At 47.9% G+C, this 18,266-nt stretch overlaps 1 protein-coding gene across 8 annotated transcripts; it reads left to right on the top strand.

The window, feature by feature from the left end:
* map7d1b (MAP7 domain containing 1b) lies at window positions 1-18,227 on the top strand. Of its 8 annotated transcripts, XM_029845034.1 has the most exons (19): window positions 86-107; window positions 216-364; window positions 7,125-7,295; window positions 7,853-7,921; window positions 8,096-8,116; window positions 9,643-9,806; window positions 10,193-10,301; window positions 10,898-11,002; window positions 13,362-13,481; window positions 13,707-13,858; window positions 14,063-14,205; window positions 14,498-14,736; window positions 14,810-15,110; window positions 15,393-15,552; window positions 16,777-16,881; window positions 16,955-17,005; window positions 17,087-17,141; window positions 17,214-17,444; window positions 17,700-18,227. In XM_029845034.1, the coding sequence occupies exons 2-19, from the start codon at window positions 298-300 to the stop codon at window positions 17,708-17,710; spliced, it is 2,274 nt and encodes a 757-aa protein (XP_029700894.1). In that variant the 5' UTR covers window positions 86-107; window positions 216-297; the 3' UTR covers window positions 17,711-18,227. The 8 variants fall into 8 exon arrangements, with proteins under 8 accessions (XP_011607603.2, XP_011607601.2, XP_011607602.2 ...); XM_011609301.2 differs by having other exon boundaries at window positions 1-364; window positions 13,731-13,858; XM_011609299.2 differs by having other exon boundaries at window positions 1-364.
* The last annotated feature ends 39 nt before the right edge of the window (window positions 18,228-18,266 follow it).

Below are 18,266 nucleotides of genomic sequence, written 5' to 3'. Positions count from 1 at the left end.
TGACTGCAGTTCTCTCAGAGATCGCCGGAGATTTTTTCATTACCGCACTGGAAATTTTCCTCTGAAGACCCACTAAAGTGGATTGTCTGGAATCCAGTACAGAACAGGCAGCTTAAGTTTTATTTCTCTCTCTCTCTATCTCCCTTTTTCCCCCCAACATTTTTCCAGCCTTCTCAAAAGGACCAGTTTTCTTCTCTTCTGGTTGGATTTAACAGGGCGTGTTTGGGAGTTTCATCTCCTGTACTTGGGCGCCTCAGAGGAATGACAGCAACTGGGAAAGGACTGGGATCTGCCTGAATGGAAACAATGGATTATAAAGCGCTTGGGCATGAATTCGAGGAGAAGCTGACCCTGACGGACAAATGTGAGTAACCCGCAGTTATAACAACCGAACTAGGTCAGAAGAACCGCGTAGGTGGACCAGAGGTGTGAGCAGGAGGGTGTTGGTGCTGCTCATAAATGCTTATTTTCTCCTCATGTGATTCAATAATGATGTCACTGATTCAAAGTCTGTACGTCCTGTTACTGAAGCTCCTCTCAGCTTTACTGACAGATGAATTCAGGCTATTTGTCAGGCTGTTCGATGCAGGGTTGCGGGTTCTAACCGGCGGACACCCTGGAAATGCTGCACTGAGCTCTGGTCTCCATTACCAAACACGTCAGAGGTGCAGGGAGTGAAAAATGGCTCACATATGCAGCCCTCAGTCAGATCCCTTCTGATGGCTGCAGGCCTTGCTTAAGAGTACTTCAGCAGCAGATGCAGCCCAGCCTGACTGTATCTGCTCTACTGGCCCAGATTACAGTGGGTGGAAATCCTTAATAATGCATCAGTAATGTAAGATGTGAGCTACAGTGGCCGCGCTCCCTCCTCATCGCTCATTCTGATCACAGATCACACTGCTGGTGTCCTAACAGGCTTGTAGACCCATTATAACAGAATCCACTCATCTCACCTTGACCTGCACATCAGTAGAAGGTGACCATCACCCCCCCCCCCCCCCCCCCCCCCCACACACACACACACATTCACAAAAAAGCAAAGACTACAAAGAAAATGTTCTTTACATGCAAAGCTGTTGTTTGTTTTAAGGATCTCTTCACATATTTCATCAGTGTAATTCACCTTGTTTAATCCAGCATGAATGATGCCAGCTGCTTTAAAAAAAATCACTTGAATATTGAGCATGATCTTTGGATTTTTGCACTAAAATGTGATTTATTCCAACGTATTTATCATTTGTTTTCGAGTCGTCTCTAGACGAAGCGATCTTGCATAAAGAGCTGCGTGGGTTGATCAACATGTGACGTTCTGAGGAGCGCTCGGCTGCGGGAGTGTTAGATAAACGGCTGCATTCTTTGACTCTCACTGGGAGAACTGGGAGTCTCCTTCTGAAGGGGAAACACAGAATAACCCAGGAGAGCCGTGGACGTACGTCTGGGTGTGGAGCTGTGAGATAATCCCATATCAAAGTGATGTATTCAGGTCTGAGGTTCACAGACCTTTAGCTTTAGCCCTAATGCATGTATGAGGTCCATTTAAATCCCTACACACACAATCACACACACACATGACCTCATCTCTGCTGTCATCCCTCACACCCATTGAAACCAGTGAAATGGCACCATTACACCACTTTAATCCGAGTGGTGTGTCTTTAATTCTTCTTTTATGCCTGTTTCACATCCACAGGCGCATGTTTTGGTGAAAACACAGCTTCCCTTTTTAATTTCTGTCAAACCTCCATCAGACTTCGTCTGAAAAACAAATCTGTGTTTGCAGCCAGCTCCCAGCAGGAGTGGCCCCACCGCAGGAACAATGCAGCGTTTGTGCAGATCCTCTGCTCTACATTCTCTCTGGCTATCCTCCTGCTATCTGCGGCGTCATTGTAGCAACTTTTCCGCCCTCACGGCGTCTCACTTTGGCATCCATAATGCTCCTCTGTGGAAGTGATCATGAGACATGGACCCGGGCCACGCTGACGTTATCTTCTTGACTCATAATCAAGATCGCAGCTGGGTCAGAATGTCGATGACTGCACAGGAACCTTCTGCCACCTCATCCTCCAGCGTCCTCTCTGTAGAATACAACAACCTTCCTGTCATATATAGTCGGCAGGGTTTGAAATCTGTTTCTCTCCTTGAGGAGCAAGAGCTCAAAGCTCTGTTTCCCCTGACGATGCTCACTGCGTTGAGGCTCAGCAGGGGTTCCAGCTGGCTTCAGAAAGGCAGAATGAGCAGATTATGGAAGGATGACATCGTCAATCGTTGAGGAAGAGTGTGGTCGTCCAGCAACAGTCCACGTCAGCGGTCTGTGCGAGCAGAAACTAGTTCCCAGTCCTCCTCCCCGCCTGCATGGCAGAAGACAGGAAGTGCTGTATTCCTCCGCTCAAGTGTGAGCAGGAGAAGGATGAAGCGTCCTCACAGCTTATCCTCACATTAGTCATGTTTCCCTCCACATCTGGCGCTCACAAAAGCAAAGAGTCATGAACGCGCGGTGGATATTAATAATCCAGTTTGCTAAGTAATCCTGTTAGGAAACGGCGTGAGACGGAGTCTAGCCACAAAAGGAAGTGTCATTTCGCATTTTATAGATTCGCGTCACCATAGCAACACCTGCACACGTGTGACGGTGGAGGAGAGCAGGAAGAGAATCAGGCGTGACCGTCTCATCTCTACCAAAATATGCCTTCCCATTTCTACTCCAACCACTTAAAACTCCAAACTTTCACTGAAGGACTCAGCAAAATTAGCAATAAAGGACTTGTGAGAGGAAAGTAGGCTTGAGTTTGGGATGTTTTTGGTATTTATATTGTATATAAGATATTAATCTTCACCTACGTCCTGACAGAGAGATGTGACCTTTCATTCTCTATTTTGTAATCAAACAATAAGACACAGTCACACATAATACAGACACACTTGGGACAGGCTGATGTGTCAGATGTTTCTGTTTCTCTCTTTCTGTTTCAGTAGTTTTCTGCTTCTTCCTCTGAATCATCAGCTGAACAACAGTCCAGTCACTCAGCAGCGTGTTATCAACCATCAATAGACTTGAAGAAGCTTATTTTTTTACCGTACGCTTACAGAATACCCAAATCAGCTGATTGGAGGCTTTGACTTTTGTATTTACCCCTATTATTGGATCGGTTGGAGACATTCGGGAACTTCTGCTGCGTCACCACTGGTTGCTGGTCCAGGCTGAAACCGGACCTGAGCCCATATTAAAGCTGCGGCAGCACCACATCGGTTATGTCCCACTTTAGGGGTCCAACACCAGTGAGTCCTGCGTCAGCTGCTCTCTGTCAGAGGCTCCATAATGATAGTTAATGTTGATGCTAGCTAGTTGGTTGGCTGAGTGATTGCTGGCCAGATTGGTTAGTGATGACATCTATAATGATGTCACTGGATTAAAAAGACACAACTTGTGGGGACGACCATTGTGTGATCTATATTTCTCATTTGAAATTCAAATGACAATAAATTGAGGTTTTGTCTGCGTAACCTTTGGCCTTATTTTTAGCTGTGATGGAGAGGGAAAGTGATGGTCTGTGCATGATTCATTCCTGCCTCTCTATGTGACTCGGTAACACTTTGTGGTTAAAAGCGTCTGGAGAATTGTGAAGATGTTTGGCCTTGAGTAACATCCTGTTTCTGTCTCTCACCATTGCTCCAGGAAAACACCTAGTCCCAGTTAAATAAGAGCATTTTAAGCTGATACTAAACTAAATAGTGCTGCATCGCCAGCTGAGCGGCCAGAAACGCAGTTAGCTTCTTTAGCGCACATCCATCGTTGCCACCTACGTCTGGTCAGCCTCCTGTGGTGCTTTGGTCAATGTCGAGTCTCCACCAGCCTCTGAGACACCAGGCAACAGCTCTGTTCAGCAGCAGATACTGGCTGTACCACCTGAGCAGGGCCTGGGGGCTGCAGAGACCCCCTCCTGCTTGCACATGTGCCAGAATCAGCCCTGAGAGGATGAGGAGGAGGTCATGGCCTTGTCATGGCATTGTCTTCACTTCCTGTCTGTCCTTTTGGTGTTCTCTGTATGAGACCTTCTCTTCTTCTGCTGCTGCAGCCACTCTGAGGACCATTAAAAGTGATGATGGACTATTTTAGCCATTTATTTGAAGGCTTTCTGTGGTTAGTGGTTAACCAGCCCTGGTTAGTGCTGTGTAACCAATAGCTGCTTCTGCTGACAGCTGTACGTGTTGTCGCTGCAACCTGGAGCCCGTCGCAAACTCAGCTGCTGCCTGACCTTTCACGGGCTAATGAAAGATTCCAATTGGCTGCTGTGGCTGGAGGATAGAAGAACTTCTCTGGTTGACATTTGGTGTCCTGCCATGCTCCTAGCATGCTTGACTGAGTTTGGGACTCATCTTTTGATGCAGTTATTCGCCTCAGAGGGACATTAATCTAATTACAACCCTACTCAGAAAGACTTTTCAGGTCCTTGTTCGTTGACTCTTCTCAGTTGTCCCTCAGCTCTTCACTCATCTCAAATGGAAGCATGTGTTGTGACGTTTGCTTTCCCAGGAATGTCCTTCCTCGGCTTCCTCCGCCGTTCCCGAGGGCGTGGACAGAGCCGTTGTAGTTTTTCTCCACAGTAATCTCGATCTCAAACGCGGGTGAGAGGCAGTTTTCTGTAGTTTTCTGCCTCTCTCTGACTCTCAGCTTTGACCTTACAGCCATCCCATCGTGTCGTTCCCTGTTGTCGGAGTATTTAATCTCATCACCGTGCGGCATTCTAAGCCTCTGATTCCTTGGCACATGCAAGCCATGCACGCACGTTTGCTGTTTAAACACGTGCACGAGGCAGCGTGGATGCCAGGGATTCCTGAGGTTGGCCTGACCCACATCCAAGACCCAAACTATAGAGGCTGATCTGCCTCACGCAGGTTGTTGTTGTCAGTTGATCATATCACCTCTGAACCTTCGAACTCACATTTCTGCATTGTCTTTAACTTTTACTCTGCTCCCTTCAGGGAGATCTGACGGCGCCTCGACAGGAGCCAGAACCTTTTATGGCCGACATTCTCAGCATGGTGCTCGGTGCTATTTATAATAGCCACGTCTGCCACAGTGGCACAGAAACCTGAGAAGGCTCAGCTCTGGGGGGGGCATCATGCTGAATCTGTGTTTCTGGGTTAAATGGGGCCTGGCACACGAAGGAAAGGTGATCGCTGCACTAAAACCCGCTCATTGGTGTGTTTACACTGTTTTCTGACCTCATGACGTGATTGTGAGGAGGTTCAAAGCTTCACCGATGGTGTTTCAGTTTGACGGACGGTGTTACTGTGGTCGCGGGCACGTCCTCAGGCTGGATGATGTCATGAATGACGCAAGCACTTGTTGTTCTGTTGTGTTGTTGTCGCGCATGAGAGACTCGTGAATGATTACGTACTGTAATAGATCTAGACAGATCATAACGGAGCACCACTGAGCTTCAGCTCCAGAAGAAAGAGGAGACACATCCAGTCCAACATCAAAACAGGTCCAGAGTCTTGAACAGGATATCATCTAGAACCAGAACAGGTTCCTGTTTCTGGACCCGTTCTGGGTTCTGAAATCATGATATGCTTGTGTGGGAGAGCGAAACTTTTGAAGCTCCTTGTTTTGTGGTCTCTTGTTTGCTCTTTAATGTGCAGCTACATTTAAACATGATCATTTCAGCCTCCACCCAGTCATAAACATCCATGAATTAAAGTCATCTTCGTCGGGAGCAGAAAGAATTCCAAGAGAATTCCCTTTCCAGGTTTTCCTCCTGCTCATCTTTGCTTCCAGATCGGGTTTAACTCGTTTGACTCTTCTTGTTTTTTACCTTAAAACGCCAACAGTGGTGCTACTGTGGCTTCTTGGAGTGACCGTCCTGTTCTGTGGTGGGGAGGAGTAATCCAGTCCTCTTTTTAGTTCTAATCCTTATTCTAATATCAGGTAGAAGCTTTTGTTGCTGTTATTCCTGCGTTGGTGTTGCTATACGTGAATCTGTGCTGTATGGCTGTGCAGGAGCTCAGTGTTGATCTGTGGTGATATGTGATCTAGGAGCGTCTACCCTACTGTCTCTCACCCCCCTCCTCCTCCTATCAGTCCAGAACCCCCCCGGTTAGGGTTAGGGTTAGGGTTATTGTTTGTGCACCTCGTCTTTGTCTGTCATCCTCTCATCTCTTCAGACCCACGCTCCCCTCATCTCTACCAGAAACAGCCTGCAGCGCTGGTTTCCTTGCTCCTTGTCCTCCAGCTCTCTATGAATTCTTCACACCCTCCACACGTCCTTGTAGAAGAGCACCAACTGTCCCCGTGTTTGTCCTCTGTCCACCACTGCAGCTCCTCCAGTGTGACAGCCTGTGAGCTAGCTGAGCTCAGCGCCGTCAGATCGAGGGTGGGGATTAAAACAGGATGTTATTTTGCCTTTTTGTTACTCCCAGCAAGGATCAGAGGTCAGGAAGTCGGGCCTCAGTACCGGATCCATGCGGGGCCTTCATTGGTGCTAATGTTAGCCTGGTGTAGCCCCGAGAGGCTTCACAGTGCAGCTGAATGACGTTTGTACATCACCAAAGTGCAGAAAAAAGTTCTTCTGACAACAACAGATCTCTGATTACACGTTGCTAAAAGAGCTGCAAAGACATCAGCTGATGAACTTCCTGTTTTATTGTGTGAGTCAGTTCTGCTGAGTTTGGTCACTTCTGATTCTCTGTCTGAGCTCTGGTTCACTCAAGACTCAAACCAGTGTCTCCCACTCAGAGTAGCAGAAGGAGAAACTGGTTTGTGTTTATAATGAGTAGATGGAGAAGAACGTGAGATTCCCTCAGTGATTGGTGTATTAAAATCAGATCAAACATTACCCTTTACATTGATTTTAGGGGTTACTTTGTACCATTTATTTAATGACCCCTGAATGACCTTCCTCTGAGGAACGTCCTTGTCCCCTGCAGGATAGACTCACAAATGTGGGACTGCTCTGTTCCTGCTGGGATGGTTGAGACCTGTCTCTGAGTAAAGCTCAGAAACAGTCGAACATCCTGCTGTCAGACCGAGAAGGTTGTGAGGTTACAGCTCGGGATGTGCGTTAGCACGACAATGATCACGACATTGATGTGACGCCTTCATTAACTGTGTTTGTGTCCTGCAGCTCTGCCGCTGGAGACAGATGGAGACCGAGGTTTGAAGGATTCTCTGGCCTCAGACGACTCGGCCGTCAACGACCTGTCCCCTAAAACGGACTCCAGCCCCAAAACAGAGACCAAGACAGACTTCAGTCCATCCACCCCAGGAACCAGCAGCAGCCCTCAGCCTAAGAAAGGTACTCGGACTGATATTTCCACAGCTTCAACGGTCAATTTAGCATTTGTTCATTCAGGGCTAACTCCATCAGGCTGCTGTGGTGATTCAGGAACCTACAAGAGATTCTGACATTCGCTGCACATTTAGAGAAATATTCAATCAAGGGGGATGCTGGGAAGTTATTAAATCAGGAGAAGAAAGGAAGAAAAGGGGGATCAGTCGTGATTCAGATGGATGTCGTGTCTCCTCGTGTTGACGACTGTTTCCTGCTGACAGCACTGCACAAAACTCAGGCATGCAAGGAGAAATCGCAGGTTGCCATGGAGATGGGCCTGTGCTGCTGCAGAGCCCTCCGTGCTTGGCTAAGAATGCGAGGCATGACTTTATCATACTGTAGCAGAGAGAAGTTGGGCTGGGGGAGCACCTGGGGGGTCACGGGTCAGGGTCAGGGTCAGGACCTTGTTCTCAGGCTGATGGATCACTGCCAGGATTCCTGCTCAGTCCCGAGATGATCTTGTGAATCCTTTTTGTTTGTTTTTCCTCATTTTCTATACGAAATACCCTTTTCTTGTGCAGATTCGATGACCTCAGAACAACGACAGAAACTAGCAAAGGAGCGGCGGGAGGAAAGAGCCAGATATATCGGTAGAGAATCATCTCTCACACCCACCGGTTTTGACTTCCCTGTTTGGTTGACTAACCGGTTGGATGGATGTTGGATGGACGATGGATGCATGTCCTCTGTATTAACCGCCCTGTGCCGCTGTGATGTCACTGACAGTTTTTGACCTCTCTTGTTTCTCCTTGCACGGCTTTCAGAACAGCAAACTCAGCTGCAAGGTAAGGGGTTCCTCCTGGACCCTTCTCAGAGCTCCTGAAGCTCAGGAATAACCAAACCAGTGGCCGATTCCTCTCACTTCCATCATTTCCTTCCTGCTCGTCCTCACCGCTCATGCATTTCATCTCCCTCTATAAATGAAACTTGTGCTTTTCTGCTGTCATCACTCTTGGGGCAAATTCTGAACCAAGCATCAGTCTCAAGTGTCTGTTTTACTTTTCTGCAGTTCAAATCCGGCGTGCACATCTCGCGTCCATACTCATAATCAAAGTTTGTGGCTGAAGAATGAAGCTTTATTCTTTGGTACTAGCTAAACCAGCTGATTAGCAGCCTCCAATCTGAGCGGTGTTTCCTTCCACTGGTGTCCCAAATCCAGCACCATTAGCCTGAAGAGGCCTCTCACACAGACCAGAGTTAATTACTGCTCTCATTAGCATCTCTGTTGTGGTCAGCTGTGAATGGGTAACGGCCTTTTATCAATAATGTCTGAGCTGCTTTCTGACCACTGCCTCTCTAATCACTGTTGTTGCTCCTTCATTACTGTTTTTACAAATTATTGTTTAGTACTTACAGTAAGCCGTGATTCAGGTAATGGTAATGCTAAATCTGTGCACTCCAGAGAACGTGCACGCACGAGTCAGGCTCCGACTGCAGACATCTTTCAGCTTTTTTCCTATTTTGGAAGAAAGAAGAAGGGTTGACTGTTAATGTCACATTCAGGCCCTCATAAATCTGGATTCTCCTCATGGCTCCAAGGTCTTTGTGGCGCTGGCCTGCTCTGGTTTTACTCCCTCCACTCTAAATGTGCTCACTTGGTTCAGAAAGTTGCAAAATACAAATCATCAAGTATTTGATAAACACGCCATAATTGAGACTATTAGAGGGGACAAATCTGAAGTCAAGTCAGTTTACCTCCCAGAATCTTTCATGTTTTAATGCCTGAAGATCTGGATGCAGCTTTTAAATAGTGCTCTGCAGAAGAATGTTTCACATTTTTCTTAGAAACATCTTGACATTGTTCTGCAAATTTATTTTTACATCTTTACATCTGAAGGAGCAGCTTTATATCGGCACTGCTTCCTGCTGGTAAACTGAATAAACGTGATCTCAGATGCATTTTCCTGGTGCGGAATAGAACCATCACAGCTGCCGTGACGCACAGTTTCATTTGAGACTGATGACTGTTTAATTGCTGCTCCATAAATGAGCCACAGCAGCTTGTGTGTACTGGGACAACCAGGAGTGTGCTGGTGTCGCCGCAGCAGGACTCTGCGGCGTATTTACTGTTCTGTAATCAGCTCCATGTGTTTGAAGCTGATAACAAGTGGCTTCTTTACCACCAGCACGTTATTGAATGAGGCAGAATCAGCCGGGCGGGTTACCAGTGACAAGGAACATCATACCGATGATATTTAGGTGTTGAATGGACGTTTTAGACAACCGTCCTCTAATAACTTAACCATTAATTAATGTAACACGCTTATAAGATTTGTGGATAATGTGTTGATGTGTGTGTCTGTGGCGACAGCGGCGAAGAAGGTGCAGTGGTTGGAGAAGGAGGAGAAGGCTCGGCGTCTGAGGGAGAGCCAGCTGGAGGACCGCAGGCGGAGGCTGGAGGAGCAGCGGCTGAAGGCCGAGAAACGCCGAGCCCTGCTGGAGGAAAAGCAGAGGCAGAAATTGGAGAAGAACAAGGTCAGAACCTCCAAACAGCTCGTCTAAACCTGGACCTCAAATCACAGTCCCAGAAATCAGCTGGTTTTGAGTAGGAATGTAAGAATGAAGGCATCAAGTGAAGCTTCTTATTAAAAGCATCAGAATCCTCTTGTTGGTCCTAATTATAATTACAGTTTTCAATTTCATTATGATTGCATATCTGCTCGTTAGCTTAGCATAGCTAAACTCCCGGGGTGGAACTTCAAAATAAAAGCACAACAGCATTATAATTCATATTAACACAGAAATAAACAACAAGGACTTAAACAAACCAGAGCCGCTGTTTGTAGCCTCTATGCTAAGCTAGCACTGACTCACCAAAGAATCTCTAATGGGTGTTAATATGCCTGGTTGTGACTGTCCAGGAGCGCTATGAGGCCGCCATCAAGAGGTCGACCAAGAAGACGTGGGCAGAGATTCGCCAGCAGAGATGGTCCTGGGCAGGCGGACTCAACCAGACCTCTCGCAGAGAAAGTAAGTCTCCTTCCAGCCAAACTCGTGGAGAGGAATGAACTAGCTGGTTCTCCAGCCACACCTGACAGAGTGTCCAACTGACTCAGTTCTGTAAATGATGTGCACGGGGCTCATCCTGTCCTGAGGGCGTGGACACCAGAGGGACACCACTTCCTCTGTCCATTACCTCAGAGAATCTGTGCCAGTTATTGTGGCAGCCATTGTCACAAACCTAAACGTGATCCTAATTACCATAAACTGTCCACCGTTGGGGGACGCTTGCCCTCCTCAGTCATGTGGTCTCCAGCTTCGTCCAGACCTGTGACACTGAGGTCTGGTTCCCTCTTCAAAGTGTAAAAGTTCAGGAATGAGTGTGAAAACACGGCGAATGTGCTAATTTGTAGAAAACGGGCCAGAACCTTCCCACACCTTCCTCCCATGTCCCTCCCGTGTCCCTCAAGTTTGAATTCAGATGAAACTCCTCCTAAAAGTGAAGGAAAGACCCGTTTGACCGCAGACGGTGGCGAATCTCGGCCTCTTCTTCGGACCCAGACGGGGGGGTCAGCTCAGTCCTCAGTGGTGAATAGCTGTTGTGTGTTGCGTTCTCTCCGGTGCAGGCAGATGCTCGGCCTCCACGGTCAACTTGCCCAGACAGGTGGAGCCTGTCATAAACAACAGGCTGTCCAAGTCCTCTGCTACGCTCTGGAACTCGCCCAGCAGAAGTAAGGACGAGCCGGCGTTAGTGTCCCGCAGGCCTCCCTTCCTCCCTCCCTCCTCATCCCGCTCCACCTCCCCGCTCGCCTTTACCCCCCGATCTGGTTTTTGGTTTTCTTCTTTTCTTATGATTGTGGTTTCTGGTGGCCTGCCTGTCTGCCTGTGCCTGGTGACTGGTCATTACCACCGTCTCCCCGCTCTTGTCGCTCTCGCTCGGTCTCATTTGCATCGTGGGTTTTTTTTTTTTATTTCACTTGGTGGTTGTCCTTGATTTTGGGTTTCCTCTGCATTTTTGATTAATCTCCCGTTTTTACATCGACATCACTGAGTCATTTTCTATGTGCTATATGTTGGTGTGTTCTATAGGTTTGAACGTTTACATCACAGCACCCCCTTGGTTGTCCCGCTCCACGTTACTGTTGGTGGTGGTGTGTCGTTGTTGTGGTGGGAGTCCAGCAGATCACATGTTTTATGTTGGTTCATGGGTTGTGTTGGGTGAAGACATCCTCTTTAGTTTCCATAGAGATGAAACATGTAGCTGGGCAGCCTGGGTTGAATTTGATGCAGTGAAAAGACATGAAAATCCTCTTTGGAACATAATACTAACTACATAAACATGTTAAAATTGATCGTTTTCTTTTGGTAGAACTTGCTCAAATAATGCTTTACCAAAAGTCTGCATATAAACCAAAAACATTCGATGCTGTTTCCATAGCAACAGCATGTGCTGCTGTGTGGAGCATCTTAATTAAGCCATCATATCGGACTCATTTCATCCGCCTGTTTCGTCAGCTGCCACACAGGCAACATTGCGGCCGCCTCAGGTTCGTCACGCCAGTTCTGGCTCTGCTGTCACCACAGAGCAGCTTCACAGTCCGATCAGAATCCTGCTGAAGCAGATGTTTGTGTCTGCACCAGTCCACCAGTAACACTGTGGTGGGACATCGATGGATCAGCAGGTACCAGCTCAGTCTCCTCTTACTCCACTGGAAGCAGAAACAGGGAGAGAAAGGGACTGTTGCCTAGCAACAGGAGGTAGTGGCAATTCCCGCTGGTCATAAAACACGTCATTGAAATGATTTTGCCGACGTGCGGCAGCGGTGACTGTTGCTGTTACGTAAGGAAGGTCATTCTTATCTCTAGGTTTCATATTAAACCAGGCTCAGACTTGATTGCACCATCATGTGTTTCTCATGTGTCAGTCCAGAGATACCGACTAGATGGAGAGAACAGCCTAACCAGTCACAATCCATCTACCTACAGCATGTGCTCAGTTAAAGTTTCCACTTAAAGATCCAGGAAATATGCAGAAGCAGGACTGTCTGTCATAGATCATGAGTAGGTGGTGCGTTCAGGGGCCATCTGTATGTTTCTGTCCCTGGTCGTTGGGCTTTTTTCAGCTGATTTCAGCAGAAGTTTTAGCTACAGCAACACTGCAGCTCTGTCTAGATTAGCTGTCCAGCATTTTTTTACCAGCACCTATATACAGTACCTATTTACCAGCAACCTGACACTTCAACCTCAAAATAAGGGCTGAAACCAGAAACCAGCCCGACTTTGAGCTGCATTTGAAGCCATTTGGGGTCAGAACTGGCCAACACCTGTACTGGTAAATGATTGGCGCTCAGCTAACATTGATATTTACACACTGTGAGAGTGAAATTATCCTTTCATGTAATCAACCTCAGATTACACACAAACCTGTGACGTGTGTTTAAACTACAGGACATCAAAAAGGCTGAATTGGCTCCATGCTAATATAAAATTATAGTGTCGAGGTCGCATCGTAACTCGCGCCACGTCAGCGTGCTGCTGCCTCTCGGGTCGGCGGACGCACTCTTGATTGGCTGTGAGACAGTTTGATCTAACAGCCACACTCACTTTATGGTGTGATATGTTGGGGTAAGTAATAACCATTAACACGGGTCTGTTCCTGTGTGGCCTATATCTAATACCTCCTGGTCATGTTCCATGTATGTTTCAGCCATTCTTCCTACACAAATTCTCTGTGTATGTTTGAGTCTGAAGGTGTCTCCTGGCAGGAGAATCACTAGAATCATCATTTCTGTGGTTATAATCAGTACAGGAGCAGACAAACCTCCATCTTCAATCAAGTCATTCACTCTTACAAAGATGTGACATCATCTTAGCTTGTTCACATATTACTTCCATTTTCACATAAAGGGATATTTTACTCATCTGCCCAAATTTGAACCAACATTGTGCGTCTTTATTTTCACACTGACCAAAGGGGAGCCGGAAAAACAAACCAGTCTATTCTGTTAGTGACAAATGGGATTTCTTGGCTCCGCCTCTTTGTTTTTTGTCATATGGTCCTGATTCATTGACGGCGCTCTCTTGTGTCAGCCCGCAGCCTGCGTCTCAGCCCGTGGGAGAGCCGCATCGTGGAGCGTCTCATGACACCAACACTGTCCTTCCTGGCCCGCAGTCGCAGCGCCGCCACCCTGCTCAACAACAGTGACTCTCGTGAGTCTGAGACGGCCGTCTACCCACAATGCCCTGCTGTTTCCTGTTGTGTGCATGAATACGTGAATGTTAATGATATTAGTAATTTAATGTTAGTTAATGTTTAATGTTAGGCCTACCAGGGGTGTTTGTTTTGACCCTAACCCTGCATGTGTGTGTGTGTGTGTGTGTGTCGGGGCCCTGACCTTGGCCCTGCCGCCACGCTCCACTGTATGTGTCACTCAGACTCTCACCACTGCTCCCGTTCAGCCTCCGTCAGCCCGCTCAACGCCTGCTCCCATCACCACTCCAGCCAGAACCCTGCAGAGCGCTGGAGACTGTCCTCTGCCAGCACGCCAGACATCACCCAGCGCCAGCGCAGACGGAACTCCACACCGGTATGTTCACCAGGCTCATTAGGGGACCCTTAATGGTCCTGAGGGGCTTATTGTTTTTATGTGGTCGCTCAGTGTGTGTCCATCCATCCAGGAGAAGGCAGAGCTCATGTGGAACAAAACGAATCATTTCTTTAAACACTGCAGTTAGACCGAGCCAGGTCGGGCATGTGGTCGTGATCGGCTGCTCTCGTGTCTTCTTTAAAGGTGGACAAAAAGAAAAAGGAGAAGAAAGACAAGGAGAGGGAGAACGAAAAAGAGAAAAACGCTCTGACAAAAGACACAGTAAAGAAGAAGAGACACACGATGTCGCCCACCACCACAGTGCAGAGATCCAGACCGGAGACCAGGTACCTCGGACTGCTTCTGTTCTCCTGTTCCAGCCTGAGAATGTGTGAAAGCAGGAGTTCATTCATGTAAAGGAGAGTGGGAGCATCTTATCGTCATCCTGGAACAGGTTCATGTCTGACAGATGGTTGCAGGTGCTGTGATCCAACTATTAAAAGCCACCCTGCTGGACTCAGACAGTCGGGGGATTTCCTGCCTGATGCAGGCCTCATCCCCCCCCCCCCCCCCCCCCCCACAGCCAGTCAAAACCTGCTTTGAAACCATCTCTTATCTCACCTCTCTTCTTCTCAACAGCACTCCTAAACCCAAAAACAGACCACCATCCCCTGCCGCCCCTAAAAGCCGGCCGTTGTCCCCCCTGGTGCCTGCAGTGGCCTCCAAAACCCCCTCAGGCAAAAAGACCCCACCTGGTACCAAGACCAGACCGAAGCGAGCCCAAACACCTGTCAGGGTTCAGCCCCAGACACCCGCTGTGGTCTCCATTGATAAAGATCAGGAACTCCAGCAGCCCCCCAGCCAGGAGGACAAAAAGAGTGAGTGTCTGAGCCTCCCCATGTAAAAACCTATCATGTTTTAGTTTTCCTCATGTGACTGTGTGTCTCCCAGGCTGCAGCACTGTTCCTGCCATCGTGGTGTCCACTGGACCACCTACCCCTCCCTCCCCCAACCCAGTCACAGTTGCCTCCCCAGCTGTTCCAGTCATGGAGGCGGCCGCTCCTCCTGCCGCAGCCCCTGTGGCGGCTACCCTGACTCCTTCCACAGCGCCTTCCCCCTCTGCCGGCAGGCCGTCGGCCGGCACCAACGACCCCGAGGAGGCAGCCCGAGTGCTGGCGGAGAAACGCAAACAAGCCCGGGAACAGCGGGAGAGAGAGGAGCAGGAGCGGCTGGAGCAGGAGCACAGGAACAGGTCAGAGCTGGTCCCAAAACAACCGGCCTGATGGTTCATTACAGCCCGGGACAGCAACAAATAACATAAACAGACCGTTACACGATGTAGCCTGCTGTTCTACAATGGTACCAGCAGAAGAAACAATACTTGATTAAAAATAGATCAGTGAGACAGTGTGAATATAAAGGTTGACACTTTCTGCCACTCTGAACCAAAAGAGGAGTTGGTAAAGAGTAAATTAGCAGAATGGATGTCATGTTTGAGTTGTTGCTCCATTCAGGACCTCATGTCTCCCTGCAGGATCCTGCGAGAGGAGGCCATGGCCCGCGAGGTGGAGGAGAGGAAACGCAGAGAGGAAGAGGCTCGATTCATGGCCGAGCAGCAGCGTGTGAGGGAGGAGAAGGAGGAGATGGAGAGAGCCAGAGCCGAGCAGGAGGAGAACCAGAGACTGCAGAGACAGGTCAGCTCCCGGAGCTCGTAGACATGATTCGACCGTCCCAGCCGGGCTTTAATAAGGCTGAAATGTTCTTTAGTATTAATAATGATAATCACCATCAGGGTTGAAACTGTAACTAGAGGAGGGTCTGATCTACACTTTGGATGGTTTAGAAAATGACATTAGAGAATTGTAATCAACAACTTGATCCGTGGCACATTAGCATCTGATAAATCCCCTGCAGGAAAACCCCAAACCCTGTAACTGAGCCGTAAACGCTGTATCATTTCCATTAAGCACACATGCTGTAAGCTCATTTACCGCCTGGGGCATTGATGGACATGGGATGCCTGAGCCACCAGTGGGGGGTTTACCAACATCAGGCCTCGTTCGGACACCCCCCCACTCACCCAGACTGGCTGATATCTGGGCAGATTAAAGGCCAGAGAAAGTGTGATGCTGTCGTGTATGATGCCCCTCACGCTTGTGTAGAGGCCCCAGATGCCAGCTGGTGACCTCCATAATGCCGATGAACGGCAGGCGCCTCGGCAGCGGCCTGATAGTCGTGTTTGAAGCCAGCAGCTGAGACTATTTCCATCTTTTCTCTGCAACTGGACCATTGTTCCACTCTGACAGCTCCACACACACGTTTGTAGCTCAGTTTCGCTCACGTGAGTTACCCTCTCACATGGAATGGAGAGCCTAATTTGAAATGTTCCCTGAACGTTGTGATCCAGATTAAACCTGAGGCGTCGGGCTTCTGCTGCCCCCTGCTGGTTGTGACCCGATATCACCATGTAGACTCAAACGCATCATTTCGGTTTTGAGGTGTTTGAAGCCTCTTTGAACAGAAGACTTAAATGACCCCAGAAACACCGTTATGCATCCATACGCTACCTATTCCTGACTCTGTAGGTTGTATGATAATATATTTTTGACCTATTGTTTATTGATTATAATTAGAAAGGTATCAGAAATACTCTTAAATTTCTCACTCGTCTCCAGTTTTACATATAAGTGGAAATAATGATTCAGTAATTGTTTAAAAGTCTAGTTCAGCTAACGTGATCCACTGTGCAGATCCACTAACCTTAACCACAGTTCACCTATTCCAACTAGAGCCCGATCCCGTGCATCATCAACATTTGATACAAAAATTCATTTACAGACAGAAGTGACAAAGTGTCTTTGAAGACAATATTCAGATCAGAGCTGTGAGGTCAGAACATGAATGATTCCTGTTGTCAGAGGGACGAGGCCGAAGCTAAAGCCCGGGAGGAGGCTGAGCGCCAGCGGCTGGAGAGGGAGAAACATTTCCAGAAGGAGGAGCAGGAGCGGCTGGAGAGGAAGAAGGTGAGAAGGTCACAGCGTCACTGCAGGTCAGCAGCTTTAACATGAGCATAATTCACTGGTCTGGTCTGTGCAGCGCCTGGAGGAGATCATGAAGAGGACTCGCAAAAGCGATGCAGGAGAAAAGGTTGGTGTGATCACACAAAAGAAGCACTTCACCGGTTGTTTTTCATAAAAAATCAATGTTTTTAATACCTTGAATCCACAGAAGGAGGTCAAAGCTTCTCCACAGGTCAATGGGAAGGATGCAGCCCTCAGCCAACGTAAGTGTCTCATCCTGTAATACAGCAACGTGCAGTTCCAATATGACAGAAGGATTTCTGCTCCTCCTGCAGCAGCCGCAAACCTGCTGAATTCTGCTGCAGCTTCACAAACTGGACCTGCTCCTCTTCTCAACGGCGTCCAGCCCGCTGCCCACCAGAACGGCATCCCAGCCAATGGGGAGAAAGCTGAATTTAAGGAGATCATCCACGGAAACCCGGCACAGACTCAACCAATCCTGACATTCGAGTCCGGAGAGCCCTTCCTGATGAAGACAGGCGCCATGAAGCCTCAACATGTCGCAGGTACGTCGTGCCGGTTGGACGCCAGATTAGAGGGAAAGAAAAAATTCAGATTTTGACTAACAAGAATGCAGAGTTAAATAATCAAGAAAAACTCGGATATTGATCATTTAAATTTTTAAAGTTTTAATTATGCCTAATCTTGAATGAGCTGCGTCGCCCAGCAGGGGGCGCTGTGTGTAGCAGCTGGGGAAAATGGCTGCAGGTTAAGCTGTGGAAAGTGACACCTCCGCCCCCGTTCTTCTGATCTTCCTGCAGAGGTTCTGTGAGGATCCACTCTAATGAGGAGACGCGCCTTCCATCTCATCTCCAGCTGTGGGATTCAAAGCACACACAGCAGCTTATTAAAGACAGCGTGCCAAACAGACTGCTCAGCATTCACATCGGCCACCTCCATCTCACAGGACGACCTGGAGGAGATTTTAAACAGTCTGAAATGTCGAATCTAAAGGTGTTTCTCTCTTCACTGTCAGGAGCTGCAAGAGGAGTCACATTTTAATGAACACCACAAAAAGAGTTGATGGTGCACCATTAAGAGGACTATTTAACAAGTTTTAGAGAGAAACAGTATAAAATCATGAAAAGACATACTATTTGACAATGGTTGTTATTATTGCCGTCAGTATAATATTGTTACTTTAAGTTGAACATTGTGTGTGTTTGTTGTTTTTGTCTTGAGTTATTTAACATAAGGAGCCTTGTGAGGACAGACAGTTGGTGTAAATGTGTAGGAGCCTGGCTGCCTCTTGTTCATGGGATCTGTGAAATAAAGCTTTATCAAAGGGATCAACTGGTTCAGCTTTATGATGCTGCAGCAGCAAATGT

The sequence above is a fragment of the Takifugu rubripes genome, chromosome 12 (assembly GCF_901000725.2).
Source record: "Takifugu rubripes chromosome 12, fTakRub1.2, whole genome shotgun sequence".
Taxonomy (NCBI): domain Eukaryota; kingdom Metazoa; phylum Chordata; class Actinopteri; order Tetraodontiformes; family Tetraodontidae; genus Takifugu; species Takifugu rubripes.
Note: the sequence above shows the minus strand (reverse complement) of the source record. Positions and strands in the feature narration are given on the sequence as shown.

What these genes read in the sequence shown, in the direction of transcription:
- map7d1b (XM_011609299.2), top strand. Translation starts at nt 298, where the DNA reads ATGGAAACAATGGATTATAAAGCGCTTGGGCATGAATTCGAGGAGAAG. An exon ending in GCTCAACAACAGTGACTCTC is followed by an intron (nt 13,482 to 13,706) that starts GTGAGTCTGAGA and finishes TGTGTCACTCAG; the next exon opens with ACTCTCACCACTGCTCCCGT. An exon ending in GAGCAGGAGCACAGGAACAG is followed by an intron (nt 15,111 to 15,392) that starts GTCAGAGCTGGT and finishes GTCTCCCTGCAG; the next exon opens with GATCCTGCGAGAGGAGGCCA.